This window comes from Elephas maximus, chromosome 9, assembly GCF_024166365.1.
Source record: "Elephas maximus indicus isolate mEleMax1 chromosome 9, mEleMax1 primary haplotype, whole genome shotgun sequence".
NCBI classification, from domain to species: Eukaryota; Metazoa; Chordata; class Mammalia; order Proboscidea; family Elephantidae; genus Elephas; species Elephas maximus.
In genome coordinates this window covers 82,096,035-82,120,547 of record NC_064827.1, presented here as the reverse complement: position 1 = coordinate 82,120,547, position 24,513 = coordinate 82,096,035, and the positions used below count along the sequence as shown (strand labels likewise).

The 24,513-nt window shown below is 39.3% G+C and overlaps 1 protein-coding gene across 2 annotated transcripts in view; it reads right to left on the bottom strand.

Annotated features, from left to right (window-relative positions):
• Nucleotides 1–24,513, bottom strand: part of NUP214 (nucleoporin 214) — a 115,350-nt gene that overhangs the window by 67,648 nt on the left and 23,189 nt on the right. For both annotated transcript variants that reach the window (XM_049895297.1, XM_049895296.1), the window contains exons 13-18: nt 22,828–23,003; nt 21,119–21,213; nt 18,457–18,543; nt 18,099–18,248; nt 16,482–16,640; nt 8,948–9,051 (exon numbers count right to left, since the gene is read on the bottom strand). In XM_049895297.1, the coding sequence (XP_049751254.1) occupies nt 8,948–9,051; nt 16,482–16,640; nt 18,099–18,248; nt 18,457–18,543; nt 21,119–21,213; nt 22,828–23,003 (771 nt within the window). The remainder of the gene's footprint in view (nt 1–8,947; nt 9,052–16,481; nt 16,641–18,098; nt 18,249–18,456; nt 18,544–21,118; nt 21,214–22,827; nt 23,004–24,513) is intronic.

Genomic DNA, 24,513 nt, shown 5'->3' with positions numbered 1-24,513 from the left:
TACACCAATAAAAAGAACTACAAAAAGGAAATCAGGAAAGCAATACCATTTATAATAGCCCCTAAAAAAATAAAATAATTTAGAAACAAATCTAACCAGGGACATAAAAGACCTATACAAAGAAAACTACAAAACACTACTGTAAAAAACCAAATGAGACCTACATAAATGGAAAAACATCCCATGCTCATTGATAAAGACTTGAATTGTGAAAATGTCGATTCTATCCAAAGCAATCTACAAATATAATGCAATCCCGATCCAAACACCAACAGCGTTCTTTAACAAGATGGAAAAATTAATCATTAACTTTATATGGAAAGGAAAGAGGCCCTGGATAAGTAAAGCACTAGTGAAGGAAAAGAATAAAGTAGGAGGACTCGCACTACCTGACCTCAGAACCTACTGAACAGCTACGGTAGTCAGAACAGCCTGGTACTGGTATGGCGACAGACGCATTGACCAATGGAACAGTATCGAGAATCCAGATGTACGTCCATCCACCTATGGTCACCTGAACTTCGACAAAGGCCCAAAGTGCATTAAATGGGGAAAAGACGGTCTTTTTAACAAATGGTATTAGCAAAACTGGAAGTTCATCTGCAAAAAAAATGAAATAGTCTACCAGACTAAGTCTAGTACAGCTAGACAGTGCCCAGCTACCACCACTGACTGCTCTAACAGGGACCACAGCAGAGGGTCCTGGGCAGAACTGGAAAAAAACGTAGAACAAAATTCTAACTTATAAAAAAAAAAAACAGACTTACTGGTTTGACAGAGACTGGAGAAACCTTGAGAGTACGCTCCCCCACTCCCCGACACCCTTTTAACTCAGTAATGAAGTTACTCCTGAGGTTCACTCTTCAGCCAAAGATTACACAGGCCCATAAAACAAGACTAAAGGGGCACACCAACCCAGGGACAAGGACTATGGAAGGCAGAAGGGGACAGGAAAGCTTTTAAGAGGGAACCCAAGGTCGAGAAGGGAGAGTGCTGACATGCTGTGTGGTTGTCAACCAGTACCATAAAACAATATGTGTACTAATTGTTTAATTAGAAGCTAGTTTGTTCTGTAAATCTTCATCTAAAGAAAAAAAAAAAAGCAAAATTAAAAAAAAGAAAGCAGCAGGACCCTTACCTCACACCATACAAAACAACTAATTCAAAATGAATCGAAGACCCAAAAATAAAACCAAAAACTATAAAAATCATAGAAAAAAAATAGGGTCAACGCTAGAGGCCCTAATACACAGCATAAATAGCATACAAACCATAACTAACAATACATAAACTCCAGAAGATAAGTTAGATAACTGGGACTTTTTAAAAATTAAACACTTAAGCTCATCAAAAGACTTCACCAAAAGAGTAAAAAGAGAGCCTACAGACTGGGAAAAAATTTTTGGCTATGAGAAATCCAACAAAGGTCTAATCTCTAAAGTCTGCAAGAAAATCCAACTCCTCTACAACAAAAAGACAAATAATCCAATTAAAAAATGGGCAAAGAATATGAACAGATACTTCACCAAAGAAGACACTAAAGAAAACCAGTGCCGTCGAGTCGATTCCGACTCATAGTGACCCTACTAGGGCAGCTAAAAGACACATGAGAAAATGCTTGAGATCACTAGCCATTAGAGAAATGCAAATCAAAACTACAATGAGATACCATCTCACCCCAACATCACTGGCATCAATAAAAAAAAGACAGAAAATAACAAATGTTGGAGAGGCTGTGGGGAGCTTGGAACTCTTATGCACTGCTAGTGGGAATGTAAAATGGTACAACCATTTTGGAAAACAATATGGTGCTGCCTTAAAAAGCTAGAAATAGAAATACCATACAATCCAGCAATCCCACTCCTAGGTTATATATATCCTAGAAAAATAAGAGCTGTAACACGAATAGACATATGCACACCCATGTTCACTGCAGCATTATTCACAATAGCAAAAAGACGGAAACAATCTAAGTGCCCATCAACAGATGAATGGATAAACTACGGGACATATACACAAGGGAATACTATGCAACGATAAAGAACAATGATGTATCCACAAAACATCTCACAACATGGATGAATCTGGAGGGCGTTATGCTGAGTGAGATAAGCCAATCGCAAAAAGACAGACACTGTATGAGACCACTATTATAAAAACTCATGGAAAGGTTTAGACAAAGAAAGCAACTATCTTTGATGGTTACTAGGGTTGGGAGGGGTGAGGATGGAAATACACTAACTAGGCAATAGACAAGTGGTAACTTTGGTGAAGGGTCAGGCAGTACACAATACTTAGGAAGTCAGCACAACTTGATCAAGGCAAGGTTATGGAAGCTTCATAGACACATCTGAATTCCCTAAGGGACTGAATTACTGGGCTGATGGCTGGGAACTATGGTCTTGGGAGACATCTAGCTCAACAGCATAACATGGCTTATAAAGAAAATGCTCTACATTCTACTTTGATGAGTTGCATCCAGGATCTTAAAAGCTTGTGAGTGGCCATCTAAGATACTCTACTGGCCCCACCCCATCTGGAGCAAGGGAGAATGAAGAAAATCAAAGACACAAGGGAAAGATTAGTCCAAAGGACTAACAGACCACAACTACCACAGCCTCCACCAGACCGACTCTAGCACAACTAGATGGTACCCAGCTACCACCATCAACTGCTCCGACAGGGATCACAATAGAGGATCCCGGATAGAGCTGGAGAAAAATGTAGAAAACTCAAACTCAAAAAAAAAAAAAGACCAGATTTACTGATCTGACAGAAATTGGAGAGACCCTGAGAGTGTGGCCCTCGGACACCCTCAACTCAGTACTGAAGTCACCCCTGAGGTTCACCCTTCAGCCAAAGATTAGACAGGCCCATAAAACAAAAGGAGACTAAATGGGCACGTGAGCTCAGGGCCAAGGACGAGAAGGCAGGAGGGGACAGGAAAGCTGGTAATGAGGAACCCAAGGTCAAGAAGGGGAGAGTGCTGATGTGTCGTGGGGTTGGCAATCAATGTTATAAGACAGTATGTGCATTAATTGCTTAATGAGAAATTAATTTGCTCTGTAAACCTTCATCTAAAGTACAATTAAAAAACAAAAACTAAAAAGGATGGAAAAAATATATCAAGCAAACAATAATCAAAAAAGAGCAGGAGTGGCAATATTAATTTTTCACAAAATAGACTTTAAAGTAAAATGCACCACAAAGGATAAAGAAGAGCACTATATAATAATTAAAGGGTCAATACACCAGGAGGACATAACCATACTAGATATTTACCTACCCAACGACAGTGCTATAAAACAAACTCTAACAGCATTGAAAAGAGAGATAGACGGCTCCACAATTATAGCAGGAGACTTCAACACTTCGATGAAGGGCAGAACATCCAGAAAGCAGCTCAAGAAAGACACGGAAGATCTAAATGCCACAATCAACCAACTTGACCTCACAGACATGTACAGAACACTCCACCCAACAGTAGCCAAGTATACTTTCTTTTCCAACATGGAACATTCTCCAGAATAGGCCACATATTAGGCCATAAAGCAAGCCCTAACAGAATCCAAAGCATCAAAATATTAAAAGGCATCTTTTCTGACCATAAAGCCATAAAAGTGGAAATCAGTAACAGAAAAAGCAAGGGGGAAAAAAAAAATCAAACACATGGAAACTGAACAACACCTTGATCAAAAACTACTTGGTTATAGAAGAAATTAAGGATGGGATAAAGAAATTCACAGAATTAAACAAGCACGAAAACACATCCTACCAGAACCTTTGGGACACAGAAAAAGCAGTGCTCAGAGGTCAATTTATAGCAATACATGCACTCATCCAAAAAGAATAAAGGGCCAAAATCAAAGCATTAGCCCTACAACTCGAACAAATAGAAAACAGCAAAAGAAGCCCTGGGGCAACAGAAAAAACCAAATAATAAAAATTAAAGGAGAATTAAATGAAATAGAGAATAGAAAAACAATTGAAAGCATTAACAAGACCAAAAGCTGGTTCTTTGAAAAGATTAACAAAATTGATAAACCATTGGCCAAACTGACAAAAGAAAAACAGGAGAGGAAGCAAGTAACCCGAATAAGAAATGAGATGGGCGATATCACAACAGATCCAACTGAAATTAAAAGAATCATATCAGAATACTATGAAAAATTGTAGTCTAACAAATTTGAAAACCTAGAGGAAACGGACAAATTTCTAGAAACACACTACCTACCTAAACTAACACGAACAGTGGTAGAACAACTAAATAAGCCTATAACAAAAGAAGAGATTGAAAAGGTAATTTAAAAACTCCCAACAAACAAAAGCCCTGGCCCAGACGGCTTCAGTGCAGAGTTCTACCAAATTTTCAGAGAACAGCTTACACCACTACTACTGAAGGTAGTTCAGAGCATAAAAAAGGGTTGGAATATTCCCAAACTCATTCTATGAAGCTAGCATAACCCTGATACCAAACCAGGTAAAGACAGCACAAAAAAAGAAAATTACAAACCAATATCGCTCATGAACATAGATGTAAAATCCTCAACAAAATTCTAACAGAATTCAACAACATATCAAAAAGAATAATTCACTATGACCAAGTATGATTCATACCAGGTATGCAGGGATGGCTTAACATTAGAAAAACAATCAATGTAATCAATCAAATAAATAAAAGACAAGAAAACACGTGACCTTATCAATTGATGCAGAAAAGGGATTTGACCAAGTCCAATAGCGATTCATGATAAAAACTCTAAGCCAAATAGGAATAGAAGGAAACTTCCTCAACACAATAAAGGGCGTTTATACAAAGCCAACAGCCAACATCCTCCTAAATGGAGACAGTCTGAAAGCATTACCCTTGAGAACTGGAACCACAAAAGGATGCCGTTTATCACCACTCTCATTCAGCCCTGTGCTGCACGATCTGGCCAGAGAAAATAGGCTAGAAAAAGAAATAAAGGGCATCCAAATTGGTAAGGAAAAAGTAAAAGTCTCTCTATTTGCAGATGATATGATCTTATACACAGAAAATCCTAAAGAATTCACAAGAAAACTACTGGAACTAATAGAAGAGTTCAGCAAAGTATTAGGATACAAGAAAACATACAAAAATCAGTTGGATTCCTCTACATCATCAAAAAGAACATCAAAGAGGAAATCATCAAATCAATACCATTTACAATAGCCCCCAAGAAGAGAAACTACTTAGGAATAAATCTTACCAGAGACGTAAAAGACCTATACAAAGAAAACTACAAGACGCTACTGCAAGAAACCAAAAGAGACCTACATAAGTGGAATACTAGGCAACAATAAAGAAAGTCATGAATTTGCGAAACATCTCATAACATGGATGAATCTGGAAGGCATTATGCTGAGTGAAATTAGTTGCAAAAGGACAAATATAGTATAAGACCACTATTATAAGAACTCAAGAAAAAGCTTAAACACAGAAGAAAACGTCCTTTGACGGTTACACGGGTGGGAAGGAAGGGAGAGGTATATTCACTATCTAGATAGTAGACAAGAATTATTTTAGGCTAAGGGAAGGACAACACACAATCCAAGGGATGTCATCACAATTGGACCAAGCCAAAAGCTAAGAAGTTTCCTGAATACAACCAAACACTTCGAGGGACAGAGTAGCAGGGGCGGGGTTCTGTGGACCACGGTTTCAGATGACTTCTAGGTCAACTGGCATAACAAAGTTTCTTAAGAAAAAGTTCTGCATCCCACTTTGGTGAGTGGCATCTGGGGTCTTAAAAGACAGCAAGCGGCCATCTAAGATGCATCAATTGGTCCCAACTTACCTGGTGCAAAGGATAACAGAGGACACCAAAGACATAAGGACAATATGAACCCAAGACATAGAAAGGGCCACATAAACCAGAGATTCTACCGGCCTGACACCAGAAGAACTAGATGGTGCCTGGCTACCACCAATGACCACCCTGACAGGGAACACAACAAAGAGTCCTTGATGGAGCGGGAGAAAAGTGGGGTACAGAACTCAAATTCTAGTAAAAAGACCAGACTTGATAGTCTGAGCCTGGAAGGACCCCAGAAGACGTGGACCCTGGACTCTCCGTTAGCCCAGAACTGAAACCATTCCCAAAGCCAACTCTTCAGACAAAGATTAGACCGGACTGTAAGACATAAAATGATACTGGTGAAGAGTGTGCTTCTTGGCTCAAGTAGATACATGAGACTAAATGGGCAGTTTCTGCCCAGAGGTGAGATGAGAAGGCAGAAAGAAGGGGCAGAAGCTAGTTGAACGGACAAAGGAAACACAGGGTGGAGGGGAGGCGTGTGCTGTCACATTATAGGGAGAGCAACTAGGGTCACATAATAATGGGTGTGTAAGTTTTTGTATGAGAAACTGACTTGAACTGTAAACTTTCATTTAAAGCACAATCTAAAAAATAAAATACATTCAAAAAATCGAAATGAAAAATAATAACAACAAAAAAACCTAACGAAGAAAGAGCAGCCTAAAATATGCAGGACAGGATCTGTGGCAAAGGACAGCATAAATTAGTCAGGCAAAGCCCCAGAGAGGCTCCAGGAAAAACAGGACAGGCATGAGATGGGTGTCAAATACAGAGGGGGAAAAATTCAGCCAGTCACATATTTAGGATATACGTATTTTCCTGTACGTAAATTATATGCAATAAAAAGGAAAAACAAAACAAAACGGATTCACTGGAAGGCCACGGGAATCAGCTGTTTCTTCAGGCCACTGTCAAGAAATAGTGGACTACACATACAATTGCGTGTTTGGGAGGTAACCTACCTAAAAGAAGTAACACAGAAAGAGATAATTGTAGCTGTCTCTGGCAAGTAGGTCTTCAAGAGGAATAGGTCAAGAAGTTTCTGCTTTTCATTATAAATTCTTGAGTATCATTGATTTTTAAAAATTTTCTGACTATAAATTTGGAAAAAAAAATTAAAAGGGAAAACTACACACATAAAAGGTGGCGCAGCGGTTAAGTGCTCAGCTGTTAAATAAGAGGTTAACAGTTTGAACCCACCAGCCGGCTCCACAGGAGAAAGATATGGCAGTGTGTTCCCGTAAAGATTATAGCCTTGGAAACAGTATGGGGCAGTTCAACTCTGTCCCACTGTGTCACTATGAGTTAGAGCCAACTTGATGACAATGGGTTCGTTTTGGCTGTTTACAAGTAGGAACAAAATGAGTGGTCCTACGGCAGTTACAAACCAACAGTTTGTCAAGATATGTATTTTGCCTCTTAACACTATTCATGGAACGAATGATGCTCACACTGAACAGAAACTTCTGGCTTTGTTCCTCTTTCCCCATTACCTTCTGAGTAGTCCAGAGCCAGGTGAGTGACGGCTTCTGGTTCAAGGTAGTTCAACATAAAGTTTTAAAAATAGGCATTTCAGTAGGGTACAAGGCAATATCTAGAGTAGGGCCTAAAACAGAGAAGTGCTATCTAAATAGAAAACTGTATAGAAGTAAGAATTTGAAATCTGCAGAAACTTAGAAAAGCATGCTTTTAAAAGGCATACTACTTAGAAAATCCATGGGGTAGTCATAAAGGAGAAGAAAGCCTGGCTTCTCTACTGGCATTATGTACTTTTTAAAAAAGCCCATTAATTAATTAACAAAGTGAAATACAACTGTCAAGCAGAGCAGAATGTTCATGCTGACACATCAGGGCCTGCTCTCCCTTGTGAGGAAGCAGCACATATGGTCAAACTGAATTCAGAACCAGGGGAGTAAGGTGTGAAATCTCTATTCAGGGGCCCAACTGCACAAGGGGCCAAGTGCCCCAGTCCATACACCAGAAAATTCTGCCCCTAGACAGTGTGTGGGAGTGTGTGTGCATGTCTGGAGGGGGTGTTAACACTCACCTCTTATCTTCCACATCTACGCTCTGAGGTTCCTCAAGTCAGGGCACCAAGCCTTTCTTCACATTACAATATAATTGATTAAATTCTGCTTACTGAATTATAAGCATATTCTAGTCCTGCCCTTGATATTACACCCAGGTTGCCCCAGTTAAAAGCTCTCTGATTCCACAGCTTTGTAAACAAGTAAAAGACTGTTTCTTGGTTTGTTTCCACAGAGGGCTAATCACACTGATAAAGTGTAGGTGTTTCTGAAATCTAACAGCCTGAGGGCTGATCTGATTTCTGAGTTTCTCCTGAGCACATTTTCACTGCTCTCAATATGTATTGCAACCTATTCTTTCCAGAAATATATGGCATAAAACCAAATATCCTGAGATAGAGGATTGGGCTAAAAGGTTTTTCCGCATCTTTGCCATCATTCCTCTCATTCTTTTAACCATCCACAATAATTAGGGATGCTTTTTCAAAAAGAAAATTTGGGATATACAGAAAAGTATAATAAAGAAAAATTCCTCTTAATCCCATCTCACAGATATAGCTGTCAATATCTGACAGGTTTACTTCCAGTCTCTTTCCCACATTTATACATCCACACTGAGATCACCCAGTATGCTTTTGTGTCTTGCTTTTTTCTTAAGTATTTTATTGTTTCATATGTTGTATTTTAAAAATAGTTATATGATTATATATTTTATACACTTCATGCAACATATAAAGCATACTTAATATACTTTTTTTCTAAGAACATGCTGTTCACTGGTTACACAATATTCTGCAGCAAGAAAAAAAATGTGACATTTATTTAGCCATTCTTCTACTTTGGGATAATCAGGTTGAATTCAATTTTTCACTACCCTAAATTATGTTGTAATACAAACACTTTTATGTAAACGGTGAGCACTGCTTATTAATTTTGCAGAACGAATTTCTAGAAGCAGAATGACTGGGTCAAAGAGAATGAATTTTTGTAGGGTGTTTTTATATACGCTGTTAAATCATCTTTTATAAAGGGTATAGCAATATCTACTCTAAACCATGGTATAGGAAAGAGCTTGCTCACTTTTGTTTTTTCTTTTGTTCCAGATGCCGATCCCACTCCAAGTCTAGAACATCGTTCACATCTTGGACAGCAAATTTCACATATTGATGAAGACGCCTAATTTCCTACAACAAAAAAATTAAAAGACAAATATTTTTCCAGTACCTCGGGGGAAGATACAGCAAAACACTAAAAAATAATTTTGAAGTACTTTTAGATTGAGAACCGTAATGAACAAGGAAAACATAATAATTTTAAAAACAATCATTAAAACTTTCTAATAAAATGAAAACAGTTTTAGAAAAGTCAACATTGTTCATTGTGTGACAGAGAGGTGGTACAAAGACAAGGGAAACTGAATAGGTGTGCCTGCCTAGGGCCTCTAGGGAACAAATGTTCTTGCTTAGTTCTCATTTTTCAGCTCCTGTCAAGTATCTCAACATGGTTGGGGAATTTTCCACCGCACTCTGGTACTCAGATAGTACATACATTTAGTTTTTGCTCTCCCACGCATGAAATTAACTATAATAAAACACAATTATCCTACAAAACAGTGCTGAAAATAATTTGAACCTATCTATTCACAGTGTAGAACATGTAAGTCATCTCACCAGTTGAGAAATACTTGCTTCTTCTGAAAAACAAAGAATAAGTATCCACACTAGAAGTTGCATTCACCATTATTAAAATTTCTACCTATTTAACTTATTTTAGGACTAGAAAATTTTCTTTAAATTTGGATCAGTGTTAACCTTCATGGCTATGCAACTTGACTCTAAGAAGTTAAAAATAAAGATGAAGTACTCAGTTAAGCACGCACATTTCAGTACCAGTACGTACGAAAGACAACGTGCTATACGCTGAGGAAAGGTCTTCGCATCTGTACAAAGGTCTTATTGTATTTAAATGTACAGGCAGTTCCCGACTACAGGGTTCCATTCCAATGACTCTGTTGTAACTTGGGTCTGACATAAGACAAATACCTCTTTTTTTTTTTTTTTTTTTAGTTTTTGTCATGGATTGAATTGTGTCCCCCCAAAATATGTCAACTTGGCTACTCCATGGTTCCCAGTATTGTGTGATTATCCACCATTTTTTTTTTTGTCAACTTATGTGATTTTCCCTTGTGTTGTGAATCTTACCTCTACAATGTTAATGAGGTGGGATTAGTGGCAGTTATGCTAATGAGGCAGGACTCAATCTATAAGATTAAGCTGTGTCTTAAACCAATCTTGTTCGAGATATGAGAGACATGGGGTCTCTGCACTGAGAAGTTCCTAATCCAGGGGAAGATTGACGACAAGGACCTTCCTCCAGAGTGGCCAGAGACAGAAAGCCTTCCCCTGGAGCTGATGCCCTGAATTTAGACTTCTAGCCTACTAGACTGTGACAGAATAAACTTCTCTTTGTTGAAGCCATCCACTTGTGGCATTTTTGTTACAGCAACACTAGATTTCTAAGACAGTTTTTATTACTATTGCCTTTTCTTATTAGTATCTTTATAAATCCAATCTTTGAACATCTGCAAGTGAACACCTGAGAATGACAACATTAGCAAATTACACACTCCAACACTGTATGTAGTACATATTACTAGTGATAAAATGTACAAAAAACAAAAAGCAACACAAAGGGTCTTAAGGGCGGTTCATCATAACTCGAATATATCGTAAGTTGGGTACTACCTGTATTTTCAAAATGATTTTGGATAAAGGTATATGTCCCAACTGAAAAAGAGAAACTGTCATTTAAAAAGAGCCAAGTTGATTCAAAGGACATAGCAGTAACTTTAGCACCATATATAAATTTCAACTAAATACTAGGGGAGGCTCTTTTCTTCGAACACTTCAGATGTAATCATACCTCTGTGCATTAGCTGGTGCTGTTTTTCTGCATGGCAAGCCCTCCTTTGGTTCAGTGAATTGTTTTTATATGGTCTTTCTTGCCATGGTTTCTTAACTCCCACAAAAATAACTGGCTGGGACTATGCAAATAACTTTGAGGAGGCAGTTCTTCCCCAGTCTTATTTTGAGGGACTTCTAACCTGAGGGGCTCATCTTCCAGCACTATATCAGACAATGTTCTGCTGCTATTCAGAAGGTTTTCAGTGGCCAATTTTTTCAGAAGTCGACTGCAAGGTCCTTCTTCCTACTCTGTCTTAGTCTGGAAGCCTGTCCATCATGCTTTGAAATACCAGTGGCACAGCTTTCAGTATCACAGCAACACACAGGCCACCACAGTAGGACAAACTGACAGACACACGGCCTACTCCCCAAAGTAGAGTCGACCTTAATGACTTGGACGGAATTAAGCTTTCAGGACCTTCATTTGCTGATACGTCACGACTCGAGATGAGAAAAAACAGCTGAAAACATCCATTAATAACTGGAACATGGAATGTATGAAGTATGAATCTAGGAAAACTCGAAGATGCCAAAAATGAAATGGAATGTGTAAAAGATCAATATCCTAAGCATTAGTGAGCTGAAATGGACTAGTATTGGCCATTTTTAATCAGACGATCACATAGTCTACTATGCTGCAGATGACAAAGAGGAATGGTGTCACATTTATCATCGAAAAGAGTATTTCAAGATCTATCCCAAAGTACAACGTTGTCAGTGATAGGATAATATCAATAAACCTACAAGGAACACCACTTATTATGACTATTATTCAAATGTACACACCAACCACTAATGCCAAAGATAATGAAATTGAAGATTTTTACCAATTTCTGCAGTCTGAAATTGTTCAAACATGCAATCAAGATGCATTTGTAATTACTGGTGACTGGAATGCTAAACTTCGAAACAAAGAAGGATCAGTAGTTGGAAAATACGGCGTTGGTGTCAGAAACAATGCTGGAGACCACATGACAGAATTCTGCAAGACCAATGACTTTTTCATTGCAACAACATAAATAGCAACTATACATATGGACCTCACCAGATGGAAAACACAAGAAACAAGGAGACGGTGGAAACGAAATCATCAGTCAGAACAAGGCCAGGGGCCCAATGCAAAACAGACCATCAACTGCTCATATGCCAGTTCAAGTTGAAACTGAAGAAAATTAAAACAAGTTCATGACAGCCAAAATACAACCCTGAGTATATCCCAACTGAATTTGGAAATCATCTCAAAAAAGATTTAATGCACCAAACACTAATGACTGAACATCAGAAGAGCTGTGGGATGATACGAAGGATAGCATACATGAAGAAAGAAAAGGGTCATTAAAAAGACCAAAACCAAACCAAACCCACTGTCGTTGAGTCCATGCCGACTCATAGCGACCCTATAGGACAGAGTAGAACTGCCCCGTAGAGTTTCCAAGGAGCGCCTGGCAGATTCCAACTGCCGACCTTTTGGTTAGCAGCCGTAGCACTTAACCACTACACCATCAGGATTTCCATTCAGGAAAGAAAAAAAAGACCAAAATGGATGTCAGAAGAGACTCTGAAACTCACTCCTGAACATCGCTGAAGTGAAAGAAAGAAATGATGAAGTAACAGAACTGAACAGAAGATTTCAAAGCGCAGCTCCAGAAGACAAAGTAAAGTATTATAATGAATGTGCAAAGACCTGGAGCTAGAAAACGAAAAGGGAAGAACACACTCCGTATTTCTCAAGCTGAAAGAACTGAACAAAAAAATTCAAGCCTCGAGTTGCAATATTGAAGGATTCTATGGGCAAAATACTGAATGACTCAGGAAGCACCAAAAGAAGATCGAAGAAATACACAGAGTCACTGTACCAGAAAGAATTGGTCAACCCTCAACCATTTCAGAAGGCAGCGTATGATCAAGAACCAAAGGTGCTGAAGGAAGAGGTTCATGCTGCACTGAAGGCACTGGTGAAACGCAAGGTGCCAGGAAGTGACGGAATACCAACTGAGATGCTTCAACAAACGGATGCAGTGCTGGAGGTGCTCACTTGTTTATGCCAAGAAATGTGGAAGACAGCTACCTGGCCAATCGAATGGAAGGGATCCATATTTGCATCCATTCCAAAGAAAGGTGATCCAACAGAATGTGGAAATTATTGAACAATATCATTAATATCACTTGCAAGTAAAATTTTGCTGAAGATAATTAAAAAATGGTTGCAGCAGTATATTAACAGGAAACTGCCAGAAATTCAAGCCAGATTCAGAAGAGGATGTGGAACTAGGGCTATCAATGCTGATGTCCGATGGATCTTGGCTGAAAGCAGAGAATACCAGAAAGATATTCATCTGTGTTTTATTGACTACGCAAAAGCATTCAACTGTGTGGATCATGACAAATTAAAGATTTAACATTTTGAAGAATGGGAATTCCAGAACACTTAATTGTGCTCATGCAGAACCTGTACATGGACCAAGAGGCAGTGGTTTGAATAGAACAAGGGGATACTACATGGTTTAAAATCAGGAAAGGTGTGTGTCGGAGTTGTATCCTGTCACTGTACTTATTCAATTTGTATGCTGAGCAAATAATCTGAGAAGCTGAACTATATGAAGAAGGATGGGGCATCAAGACTGGTGGAAGACTCATGAACAACCTGAGATGTACAGGTGACACAACTTTGCTTGCTGAAAGTGAAGAGAACTTGAAGTACTTACTGATAAAGATCAAAACTATGGATTACACTTCAACATAAAGAAGACCAAAATCCTCACAACTGGACTAATAAGCAACATCATGTTAAACGGAGAAAATACTGAAGTTGTCAATGATTTCATTTTACTTAAATCCACAATCAACACCCATTGAAGCAGCAGTTAAAAAATCAGATACCATATTGCATTGGGCAAATCTGCTGCAAAAGCCTCTTTAAAGTATTAAAAGGTGAAGATGTCACCTTGAGGACTGAGGTGTACCCGGCCCAGGCCATGGTATTTTCAATCGCCTCATATGCATGTGAAATCTGGAAAATGAATAAGGAAGACTGAAGAAGAATTGATGCATTTGATTTATGGTGTTGGTAAAGAATACTGAATATACCATGGACCGCCAGAAGAATAAACAAATCTGTCTTGGAAGAAGTACAGCCAGAATGTTCCTTAGAAGTGAGGATGGCCGGATTTCATCTCACATACTTTGGATATGTTATCAGGAGGGACCAGTCCTGATAAGGAGAAGGACATCATGCGTTGTAGAGGGTCAACTAAAAAGAGGAAGGCCCTCAGTGAGATGGATTGACACAGTGGCTACAACAAAGGGCTCAAACATAGCAATGATTCTGAGGATGGCATGGAACCAGGCAGTGTTTCATTCTGTTGTACAAAGGGCAGCTATGAGTCAGAACTGACTGGACAGCACCTAACAACACCAACTATGCAAACAAGGTGCCTGTGGGCTACTCAAGGGATTGGTCAGTTTTGCCATCCTGCTAGGCTTAAAAGAACCAATCCCACAGAGGTTGAGGGGGGACCTCACTACCATCAAGAAGAAGAGCCAGCAGTGGAGCACATCCTTTAGACCTGGGGTCCCTGCACTGAGAACTTCCTAGGCCCAGGAGAGAGTGTTAACACTGAGGACCAAGAGAGACTGCGAGAGATGGTGCAGCAAAAGCAGCAGCAGTACAAGTGGCAAGAACCAGGAGACTGATGCAAGATGGCTATGGTGGGGCTTGTCAACTTATGGAGCTAAAGAGCTGTAACCCTTTCCTGAGCAGGGCCCAGCGGCAGAGGCCAAGAGCAAGGCCTGCCTACGGGCACGGCTGAAAAGAAGCTGTCCTTATTGAAGAACTGTATCTTGAGTTGTTCCTGTTACTTCCAAGTTGATCATGATCCTGAATTATAACCTGTTTCTTCCCTAATAAACCCCATAATCATGAGTATGATCTGTGTGTTCTGTATGGCCACTACAACAAATTGTCGAAACCAGCGGAGAAGTAGTGAATGTTGTGGGGGAGGAGGAGGACAACTGCTGTCAGAATTGGTGAAAATGTTTGGAGAGGAGTTATGTCTGACCTCCACCTCACAGGACTCAGCCTTGGGCTGATGTAAACGGTAATTTTCATCATCTCCCCCTTGTGAATTCAAACAGGTTCTGATACTACTACTAGCGTATTTCACCTCCCACCTTTGTCTATCAGCAAAAACCAGTTCTCTTTTAATGTCTAGCACAAAAAAGTCTCTTTTCTGTGACTTAGCTGCTCCCTCATCTGTGGTCCCACAGCAACATATCCTGTATTATATTTATCTGCTTATCTTTCATTACAGTTATATGTTAAATTCCTATCTAGTTGCAGGGATTCTGCATTATAGTGTAGTGGTTAAGAATGCAGACTCTGAATTTAGATTGCCCAGGTCAAGACTCCAGCATTTATTAGTGGTAAAACCTGGGTAGTTTCAGTATTTCAGTTTCCTCATCTATGAAAGGAGAATAAATGAGTGAATACATGAAAAGCTCTTAGAACTGTGCTTTGTACACAGTAAACACTCAATGACTACTACCTATTATTAACTACTTTGATAATCTACAATGAAAAAAGGTTTTCTTTTGAACAAAGAAATTTCCCTCCAAAAGCCATATGGGATGCACCCTGAGTCCTGTAACCTGATGAATGGCAGGCAAGTGGTTAGTACTTTCTTTCAAGGGAATTAACATCTATAATAAAAGAAGGGCTGCTGAATACAGCAGGGGTTCTTCAACCTTTCTGGGAGGAAGGACCATTTCTTTGATTTTCCTACTGTCAATAAATTTACCAGGTGAGAGATGGAAATGGTGGAAATAGTAGAGTCAAAATAGCCAAAGAGCCCCAAATTCTCTGAGGCAGGAAGGGATTCATCATACTCACAGACCATGATGCTCTAGGTGAGGAGGCCCAGGGCTGCTACCTGTGCGCCCCTCTCTATCAGTATTCTAGGCAAATGTGAGGAGGGGTGAGGTAAGAGAGTGAAATACAACCCCACTAGTGACTGGAGGATCTATGAGGATTTTCTGATCTACTGCCTGGGGACCCATGGGTTTGCAATGTAACAATTTTGGGTAAATAGAAATATGGAAAAAAAAAAACAGATTTAGCTAAAAGAGAGATTAAACATAATTGAGAATCAGTGAAAAACTAACTTTGCTAAAGTATAGCATATAGGAAAGAATCCGGGCAGACAGAGGTTTCAACCCTGGTTCCACTTGTACTAGCAACATTACTTTGGACAAGCAACTTAGCTTATCAGGCTCAAGTTCCTTATCTGTACAAAATGGGATCGATAATTCTACCCTGCAGACCAGCTGGTTTTAAAGACTAGGAATAATGTATAAAGACACATAACAGAGTACCAGGCACTTAATAGTGCGACTTTACTACTATCAATGATTTAATTTATAAATGTATCTTTTTCAACAGGGTACTCTCTACCAAGCTTAAGGTTTAACAAGGAATTTAATAATTAAAAAAAAAAAAACATTAAATAGAAAAGTATGCCCTTTTCTTTGCCACAGTTAAGCATATCTACGGAAAATAAGGGAAATTAACAACTTCATTAAAGGCAGTCATTGAAATAAATATCTAACAAAGGATAGCAACTGTTGCATATCCTTCTTTGGACAGATTGTCCTACCTGGAGTTGAGCTTCACTCTTGGGGTCCAGTGGTCTCTTATAAAGTAAATGTCGATATCTAGAGTCACAATTTCTTTCATTTTGTTCTCTGGCTTCTTCAACACCAGCAAAGCCCTCAAGTAAAGTTGTTTTCAGGGTACTTATATCTCCATGAAGAGACTGGAAAAGGTCCAAGAAGATTCTTATACAAAAAGAAATAAAACCTTTCTGTCTAGGGCAAAGAAGGTAGCGTTTCTCAAACATTTAACATGATAAACATCGAAATATACTTAAAAAAAAAAGAAGGTAGTGTTTCTCAAACATTTAACATGATAAACATCGAAATATACTTAATAGTCCTGCAAAAAAAAAAAAAAGACTGTCACTATTTGGAAAGAAAGACACTAATGTTCTTTAAAAAAAATGTTTTCTTCCTCATTAAAAAAATACATATTCTAATGACAGAAAACAAGAAAAGTATTGAGAGTACACATAATAAACCCACTACCCAAAGACAATCACTGTTAATGCCATGGAGAACTTTTCTCTTTTCCAAACATGTTATTTAAGACCAGAGCTCTGGAATGAGATAGCCCAAACTGGGATTCTAGCACCACCACAAGCTAAATGGGAGACTCTGGGTAAATTAATTCGCCTCTTTAAGCTTTAGTTTCCTCACTTGCAAAATGGAGAGAGCTATACTACCCACCACACAGGGAAGTTATAGGAATTCAGTGAGATAATACAGGTAAAGGGTAGAGCACAGTGCCAGGTACACAGTAAGTAGTAACTAACAGTAACACAGTAAATAACATCATTCACAATAAATATTTGGTATTTTTATGCTATATATGCTCTTAAAATTTCTACTTTTTTTACCTAACATTGTACGAGATAGTAAATTTTCAAATGTACCTGTTATGGATTGAATTATGTCCCCCCAAAATACCTGTTGTAAATCCTACTATACCTGTGGTTATAACCCCATTTGGGAATAGGGTTTTCTGTTATGTTAATAAGGTAGTATTAGTACAGCGTGTGTCTTAAATCAATCTCTCCTGAGATATGAAAGAGCAGGGTAACCAAGCACCAAGCAGAGCAGAGATGGGGAAGACAGATGACAAGCCACATGAAGATCACCAACGAACCAAGGTACAAGGACCTTCCCCGAGAGCCGACAGAGAAAGCCTTCCTTCCTCTAGAGCTGGCACCCTGAATTTGGACTTCTAGCCTCCTAAACTGACTCGACGGCACTGGGTTTTTTTTTTTTTTAGACTGTGAGAAAATTTGTTTGTTACAGCTACCTATTTGTGGTATTTCCGCTATAGCACCCCTAGATAAGTTAAGACAGTATATAAACTAAATTAGCAATTACAATAAACTTTTATAGACTGCCTAAATTTTTTTTTAATACATGCCAATTGGGTAGAAACTATTGTTATCCCATTTTACAGATGAAAAAACTAAAACAGAGTAGCAAGATTAACTTGCCCAAAGTCACATAATTTACTAAGTGCCGAGGGCAGGATTTGAACTCAGGCATTCCTAGGTAAATTACTCAACCACATAAAAACAATGTTGGTGGTCCATTTTTTAAAAATGTAACTCAACTTAAGAAAAATGTCAATAAACACAAACCTCTGTGGTCTCTTTAATCTCCAAAAGAAAGGTGTGCAAGTCATCTGATTCTATTCGCAGCATCCTCATCTCCTCAGAAGTGCCCACTTGGAAACAGGCTTTGGAAGTGCGGGCTTTCAGCTCTTCCAACTCCTTTTGAAAGTGTGCAATCTGTAGAATCCACAAATAAGGAAACTACTCAGTCTTAATGGCAAAGTGGTGATCTCACTGCTCCTGGACTCACTCATGGCACTGACTCCCGGGACAGACCAAGCTTCAATGTGAAAATAAGGTGGTCACATTAGGAGTCTACACTCAGAACCATTAAGTCTCCTGGTCAGAGCTACTGCCGAAAAACATCTTCAGGATACACATTTACCTCCTCCCCGATTCCAGCCATCACAGGATCTGACTCTTTCCACTCATGTCCCTGCTTTTCTGAAACCGGAGGCTGAAGTGATTTCACCTGAAATGGAATGCGGAAGGTTTAAGAAGGCATCCTATACTCCAAGTTATGGCTTCTTGAAGCAATCAAATCAGTACCTGTCAGAGGTAATGGCACTCTCATAATTTAGTCATGGTTCCCTCATTCATTCTTTGGAGCATATTTTTACTGGGTACTCATTTTGTATTGACACATTCTAGACAGTAGACATAGCGGTGAACAACAAATAAAGGCCCTACTCTCATGGAATTTATCTCCTACTGAGGCAAGATGGAAAATAAAAAAGTAAACTAGTCAGATAATTTCTGCTAGTGTTGAGTAGTATTATGAAAAAAATCCAGCTTCAGTGAGCTGGCCAAGAAAGTCCTCTCTAAGGGTGACATCTGAACTGAGACCTCATACAGTAAGGAACGAAGCTATAAAAAGATCTGGGGCAAGCACCTTCCAGGCTGCAAGAACAGCAGTGCAAAGAATATGAGACAGGAAAGACCCTGGCATGTTCTAGGCAAAGAGAGTAAATATGGCTACAGTGAAGTCAGGGAGTGAGCAGATGTAGGCAGAGGAACAGGCAGGGGCAGGTTGTGGAAGGCCATAATAAGGAGTTTGAATTTTATTCTAAGTGCATTGGAAAGCTAATGAAGTTTTAGGAGAGTTTAAAATACGACTTATGTTTTTAAAAGATCATTCTCACTGCTGTGTATGGCGTGGATGATGGTGAGAGGTAGGGGCAGAACCAGGAAGATGAATCAGGAGGCTGACTAGGGGAGAGATGTTGATGACCTGAAATATGATGCTGGCAGGGGAGAGAGACATGGATTTATGACATATGATAAGAGGTGACAGGACCGTCTGCTAGGCTGGATGGGGCAGGAGAGGTGCTGTCAAAGAAAAGAGAGGAATCTAGGATGGCTTCTCAGTTTGGTAGTACTAGCTACTGAGATGACAATACTACAAAAAGAATGGATTCTAGGGGGACAGAAAGAAAAAATTCTGCTTTAAAGATGTTATAATCTGAGATGCCTTTTAGACTGTTTGATACACACACCAATTAACACTAGAGAGGTTTTAGACTGCATAAACATTCATTAAAACAGCAAACATTTATTAAACAAATACCATGTACCATGCATCATGCCAAAAGCTAGAAGTGTTAACTGGGCATTCACTGTGACTAGGGGAAGAGACAGAAGGATAAGACATGACTCCTATTCTCAAGGCACTCAAAAAATTAGATGGGAAACTGACAAAAAAAATTCTCCTTAAGTTACACCATCAAAATAAACTGAGGTCATGAATTGAATATCTAAATATGAAAACTAAACTAATAAAGCTTTCAAAGAAAAACACAGGAAAATATCTTTTTGATTTTGCAATAAGAAATGATTGCCAAAAGGGTCACAAAAAGTACTAATCATTAAAAAAAAAATTGATATACCAAACTGTATTGTTACTAAGAACTTACATTCATAAAAGAAACCACAAAGAGAATTCAGAGTAAGAAAGTACCCACCCATTCAAGGAAGAAACATTCAGAATATACAAAGAACTCTCATGAATCATTAAGAAAAAGGCGATCCAACAGAAAAATGGACAAATGATGTGAATAGATATTTCATAAAAGAAGATAACCAAATGACCAATAATCACATTTCTAAATGCTCAATTTTGCATCATCGGGGATATATAAACTAAAGCCACAAAACACAAGATGTGGAACAGGGGGAGCTCTCACAGACTGCTGGTGGAAATCTACTAAGGGGAAAAGATACGAATGCTCGGTAACTCAGGGTTCCACTCTTAGATATACACCCAAATGAAACGCAAACGTGTTCAAAGACATGACCTAGAGTGTTCAAAGCAACACAGTTCATAATAGCCTCAAAGTGGAAACTACTCAAATCCCCATGAAGTGTTGAATGAACAACTGTGATATAGTCACATAATGAAATTGCATGTATCAACAATCAGATGGGTAAATCTCGTAATGTTGACCAAAAACAGATACAAGAGTACGTACTATAGGATTCCATTAATAGAAGGTACAAACAGGCTAAACTAATCTATGCTGTTAGAAATAAACTAGGTGTCTAGTTTTGGTGAGGGTAGTGATGAGAAGGGGACACAAGGGGATCTCTTGGGCCCTGGTAATGTTTTATTTCTGGATCTGGATGCTGGTTACCAAAGTGTGTTCAGTTGGAGCCAATTCTTTGAGCTGTATGCTTATCGTGTGTGTAGTTTTTTCTATGTGTATTATACACAAAAATAAATAAATAAAAGAAACTGAGATGGTACGGAAACTCAGTGAAATCTATCCTGCGCCCTGGGATTGAGATTCAATAGTCTAAGATACTCTATAATAACCTATGTAAGTTCAGGAATCAGAAGAGAAAATAATCCTAAGACTCTGGGGTGAAGATTAATGCTTTTTAGGAGTACACATCATAAATATCCAACGTTCACGCTGCAGTATGTCTCATCACATACTCCTAAATACTCTTCAAAGGTCTAAATTCTAAAACATGAAAATCCACTTTATAAACATATATGCTTGGAGCAGTAAACAAACACAAGCACTGTAAGCTAAATTTAAACATACCTGGGGAGAACCTGACTTAGCCACTGGAGGGGTAATCCTGGGTGATTTCTGTACCATTGAGGACGCTGGACTCAGACTGCCCTGAGCAGATCGTCCTGTGAGAATAAGAAGTCAGTCAAAACAGACAGTATTTGTTCCCATTTCTTCTCCCATCACAAACGTCCTTTTCCAAAATCTAAGAAAACAAGTTATTGATTGTCCCTGGTTCCCTTTTACAATCTTTGTAGTCTAGAGTGTTGTCCACCAGTTGTGTCAGCCTCTGCTCCAAGATAACTGAAAAACATGGGTTAGATTTTTGAATGTGAAACCCTTTTATAAAGCAGGTGAAATTGAAGCACCTCTGGTAACAGGTATGTGTATCCATGTGCAGGGCCCAGAACCTGGCCATTTGGCCCATCCTTACACCCCACAGAGGCTCCTGATACACCTCTGAGAACTGGAGAACAAGGTTTTAAAACCACTAGAACAATAATCCCCATCACCCTGTAAGAACTCACAGGGTCTTCAGGACCCTCCTGGAAGTCTTTCAGACAGGCCTCACCCCACTGTGCATTACAATCATGCAGGCAGCTTTTGAAGAAACACACACCAAAAAGCTGTACCTAAGCCTTATCCCCAGAGTCTGATTAAATTGTTAGAGAGTGGATCTCCCAGTAATTCTAGTGTGCAACTGGGATTGAAATCCAATAATTTAGGACCCTCCATAATAAAGGCAACTGGGGTAGGGAGATTTGAGTGGTGAGCAGTGGAAAGGGAGAAATGGTGTATGCTTTATGGTTCAAGTTTTATCTCCCGAACAGTAGAGATCTGAAAAGACTCAGGCAAAGCTTCTTAATTTTGGGGGATAAAGGAAAATGCCTTTCAGATTCTGATGAAAACCATGGGCCCTGGAATGAAGAGGCTTTGGCAAATTTCACAAGGCAGCCCTTTCTCCCGGGTGACAAGAGAAGATTTCAGGAACTTCAAAGCTCAATACTTGCTCAATATTTTTCAAAATAATATTTGACACTCAAATACCAAATGGCTACCCAAAAACGTCAGACTAGGTACTATTGTTGGCATTCATGAAAATAACCAACTCAAAAGCTGTGACAGATCTGGCAGACACCACCTTAGCCATGTGAGCACCTAGGTCAGGACAAAGTGAAGGCATGCGCTCCTAAGGTGATACACATGACCCATGTGGGCATCACTGCCAAAAATGTTTAGTCTAAATCTAATGTGGAAACAAGCAAATCCAAAGTGAGGGACTATCTACAAAGCTGTATTTCAATTCTTGGTGCTTATTTGATAGTCTTTTTGCTTACAGTAAATATGAGACTATGAAAATATGAATACAGTAGCCAGAGGCAATTAGCACTAGTCACTGCAAACCCTTTTTCTTCTGTGCACCTTCGTGAATTGTTCTGTAACTGCCCTTCATGCAGGCTTTATCTGAAGGTAAGTAACTAACCACAAGATACCTTCTTTGAATCATCAAGTACACTTAGCTCTACAAGGAATGGCAGAAAAACCAGCATGGCAGTACTGATGCCACTGCAAATCCTCCCAATTTCGAGTTTGCAAATCATAGCACATTAGTGTGAGATACAGGGAGCAAGAAAAAATAATCCTGTCTAACTATTTTGGCTAGGATTCTTAAAAACTTTCAACAATGTTAATCTGAGACTACAGGACTAAGCTCTAAAGTTGGTTGCTTAAAATCATACCTGCTGCTGAGGGAGAGACTGAGGGCTTTAATGCCATGGAGCTGGATGGTGCTGAGAGAGGCATGGGGTGGCTGACAGACCCAGAGGAACCTGTCTTGGAGGCAGGAGAGAAGGGCAGCATCGAGGGTGTGCTCTGTGAGCTATTAACAGGAGCCGAGGTAGCCACAGAAGTAAACCTGAAAATGGCAGCCAAGAATACATCAGAACAGCCTGCTGTAAGATTCTTTCACTTGGGTCATAAGCAATGTCATCACAGGATAACTTACTACCCACACCTTTTTGCCTTCGTGAAACACAGCTATTTAAACATTATTACAAAAGGTGAAAGTTGTAAGGAAACATTTATCTTACTGTCTGCTTGTTCAGGAATGAATTACTCAACTAAAACATCAAGTACTTAACATGAAGATGAAACTAAGTTTACCACGATGTTGTTGTGTGCCATCGAGTCAATTACAACTCATACCAAAACCAAAACCCACTGCCATCGAGTCAATTTCAACCCTTGGCAACCCTATAGGACAGAGCAGAACTGCCCCATAGGGTTTCCAATGCTGTAAATCTTTACACAAGCAGACTGCTACATCTTTCTTCTGCAGAGCAGCTGGTGGTTTCAAACCACCAACCTTTCAGTTAGTAGCTGAGCACTTTAACCACTGTACCACCAGGGCTCCTTATTTACAACTCATAGCGATCCTGTAAGACAGAGTAGAGCTGCGCCAGTTTCCTAGGCTGTCATCTTTATGGTAGCAGGTCGCCAGGTCTTTTCTCCCACGGATTTGCTGGTGGGTTAGAATAACCAACCTTCTGTTTAGCAATTGAGCACTTTAACCATTACACCACTAGGACTCCTTTTTACCATGATGGAAATACTTATTTTCTATTCTATCAAGTTAAGAAAAAATAAAAGGGGAGGAGGTGTGGTGAGGCTCAATACTGCCTAGGAGAGCTTACCGCACTTTTACGCAAATAATGCCCCTAAGCAAATAACGTGCAACTTCTGCGTTTGTTTGCCAACTGCCCCCTGCCCCCTCCACAAGGTATCTCATAAGCGCTGCTTTGCCAATTATTTTTTACATGTTGTTGTAAAAAAAATCAGCAAAAGTAGTGCACTTACGAAAATACCTCACAGGGGGACGGCCCGGTTGGCAAACAAACATAGAAGGTGCACATTATTTGCATAAAAATACGGTAGGACTTTCTCTTTTGCCAAAGAAATTAGGAAGCACTCATTCTGGGAGGTGATTGCTGTTGCTCCTGCTGCTGTCACTGTTACTGCTCATGCTCAGTCAGCATGCAGAGAGCCACTTCATTCTAACGTCTGCATAGTGCTGCATTTTCTCGCTGCACCACATTTACCTGACCAGTTAACTGATGCTGGGTATTTATATTCTAACACCCTGCCTGACCTTTTGCTCTTTAGGTGGAACTGACTCAACATTCCTATTGGACCACAAGCATCCCAAAGACGGCATCCTGTTTTCCTCTTCCTTTTTCACTCCCCAGAGGAAGCAATCCGCCCTAAATCTTGGAAATTTTACAGGGCAGTTCCTTTCTGTCCTATAGGGTTGCTATGAGTTGGAAATGACTTTGCTGCAATGGGTTTGGTTTTGAGTTTTGGTAGAGAAAAAAGTTGGTAGTATTTATTATACTCAATGGTTACCTTGCTAAAGGTTACAGGATAAA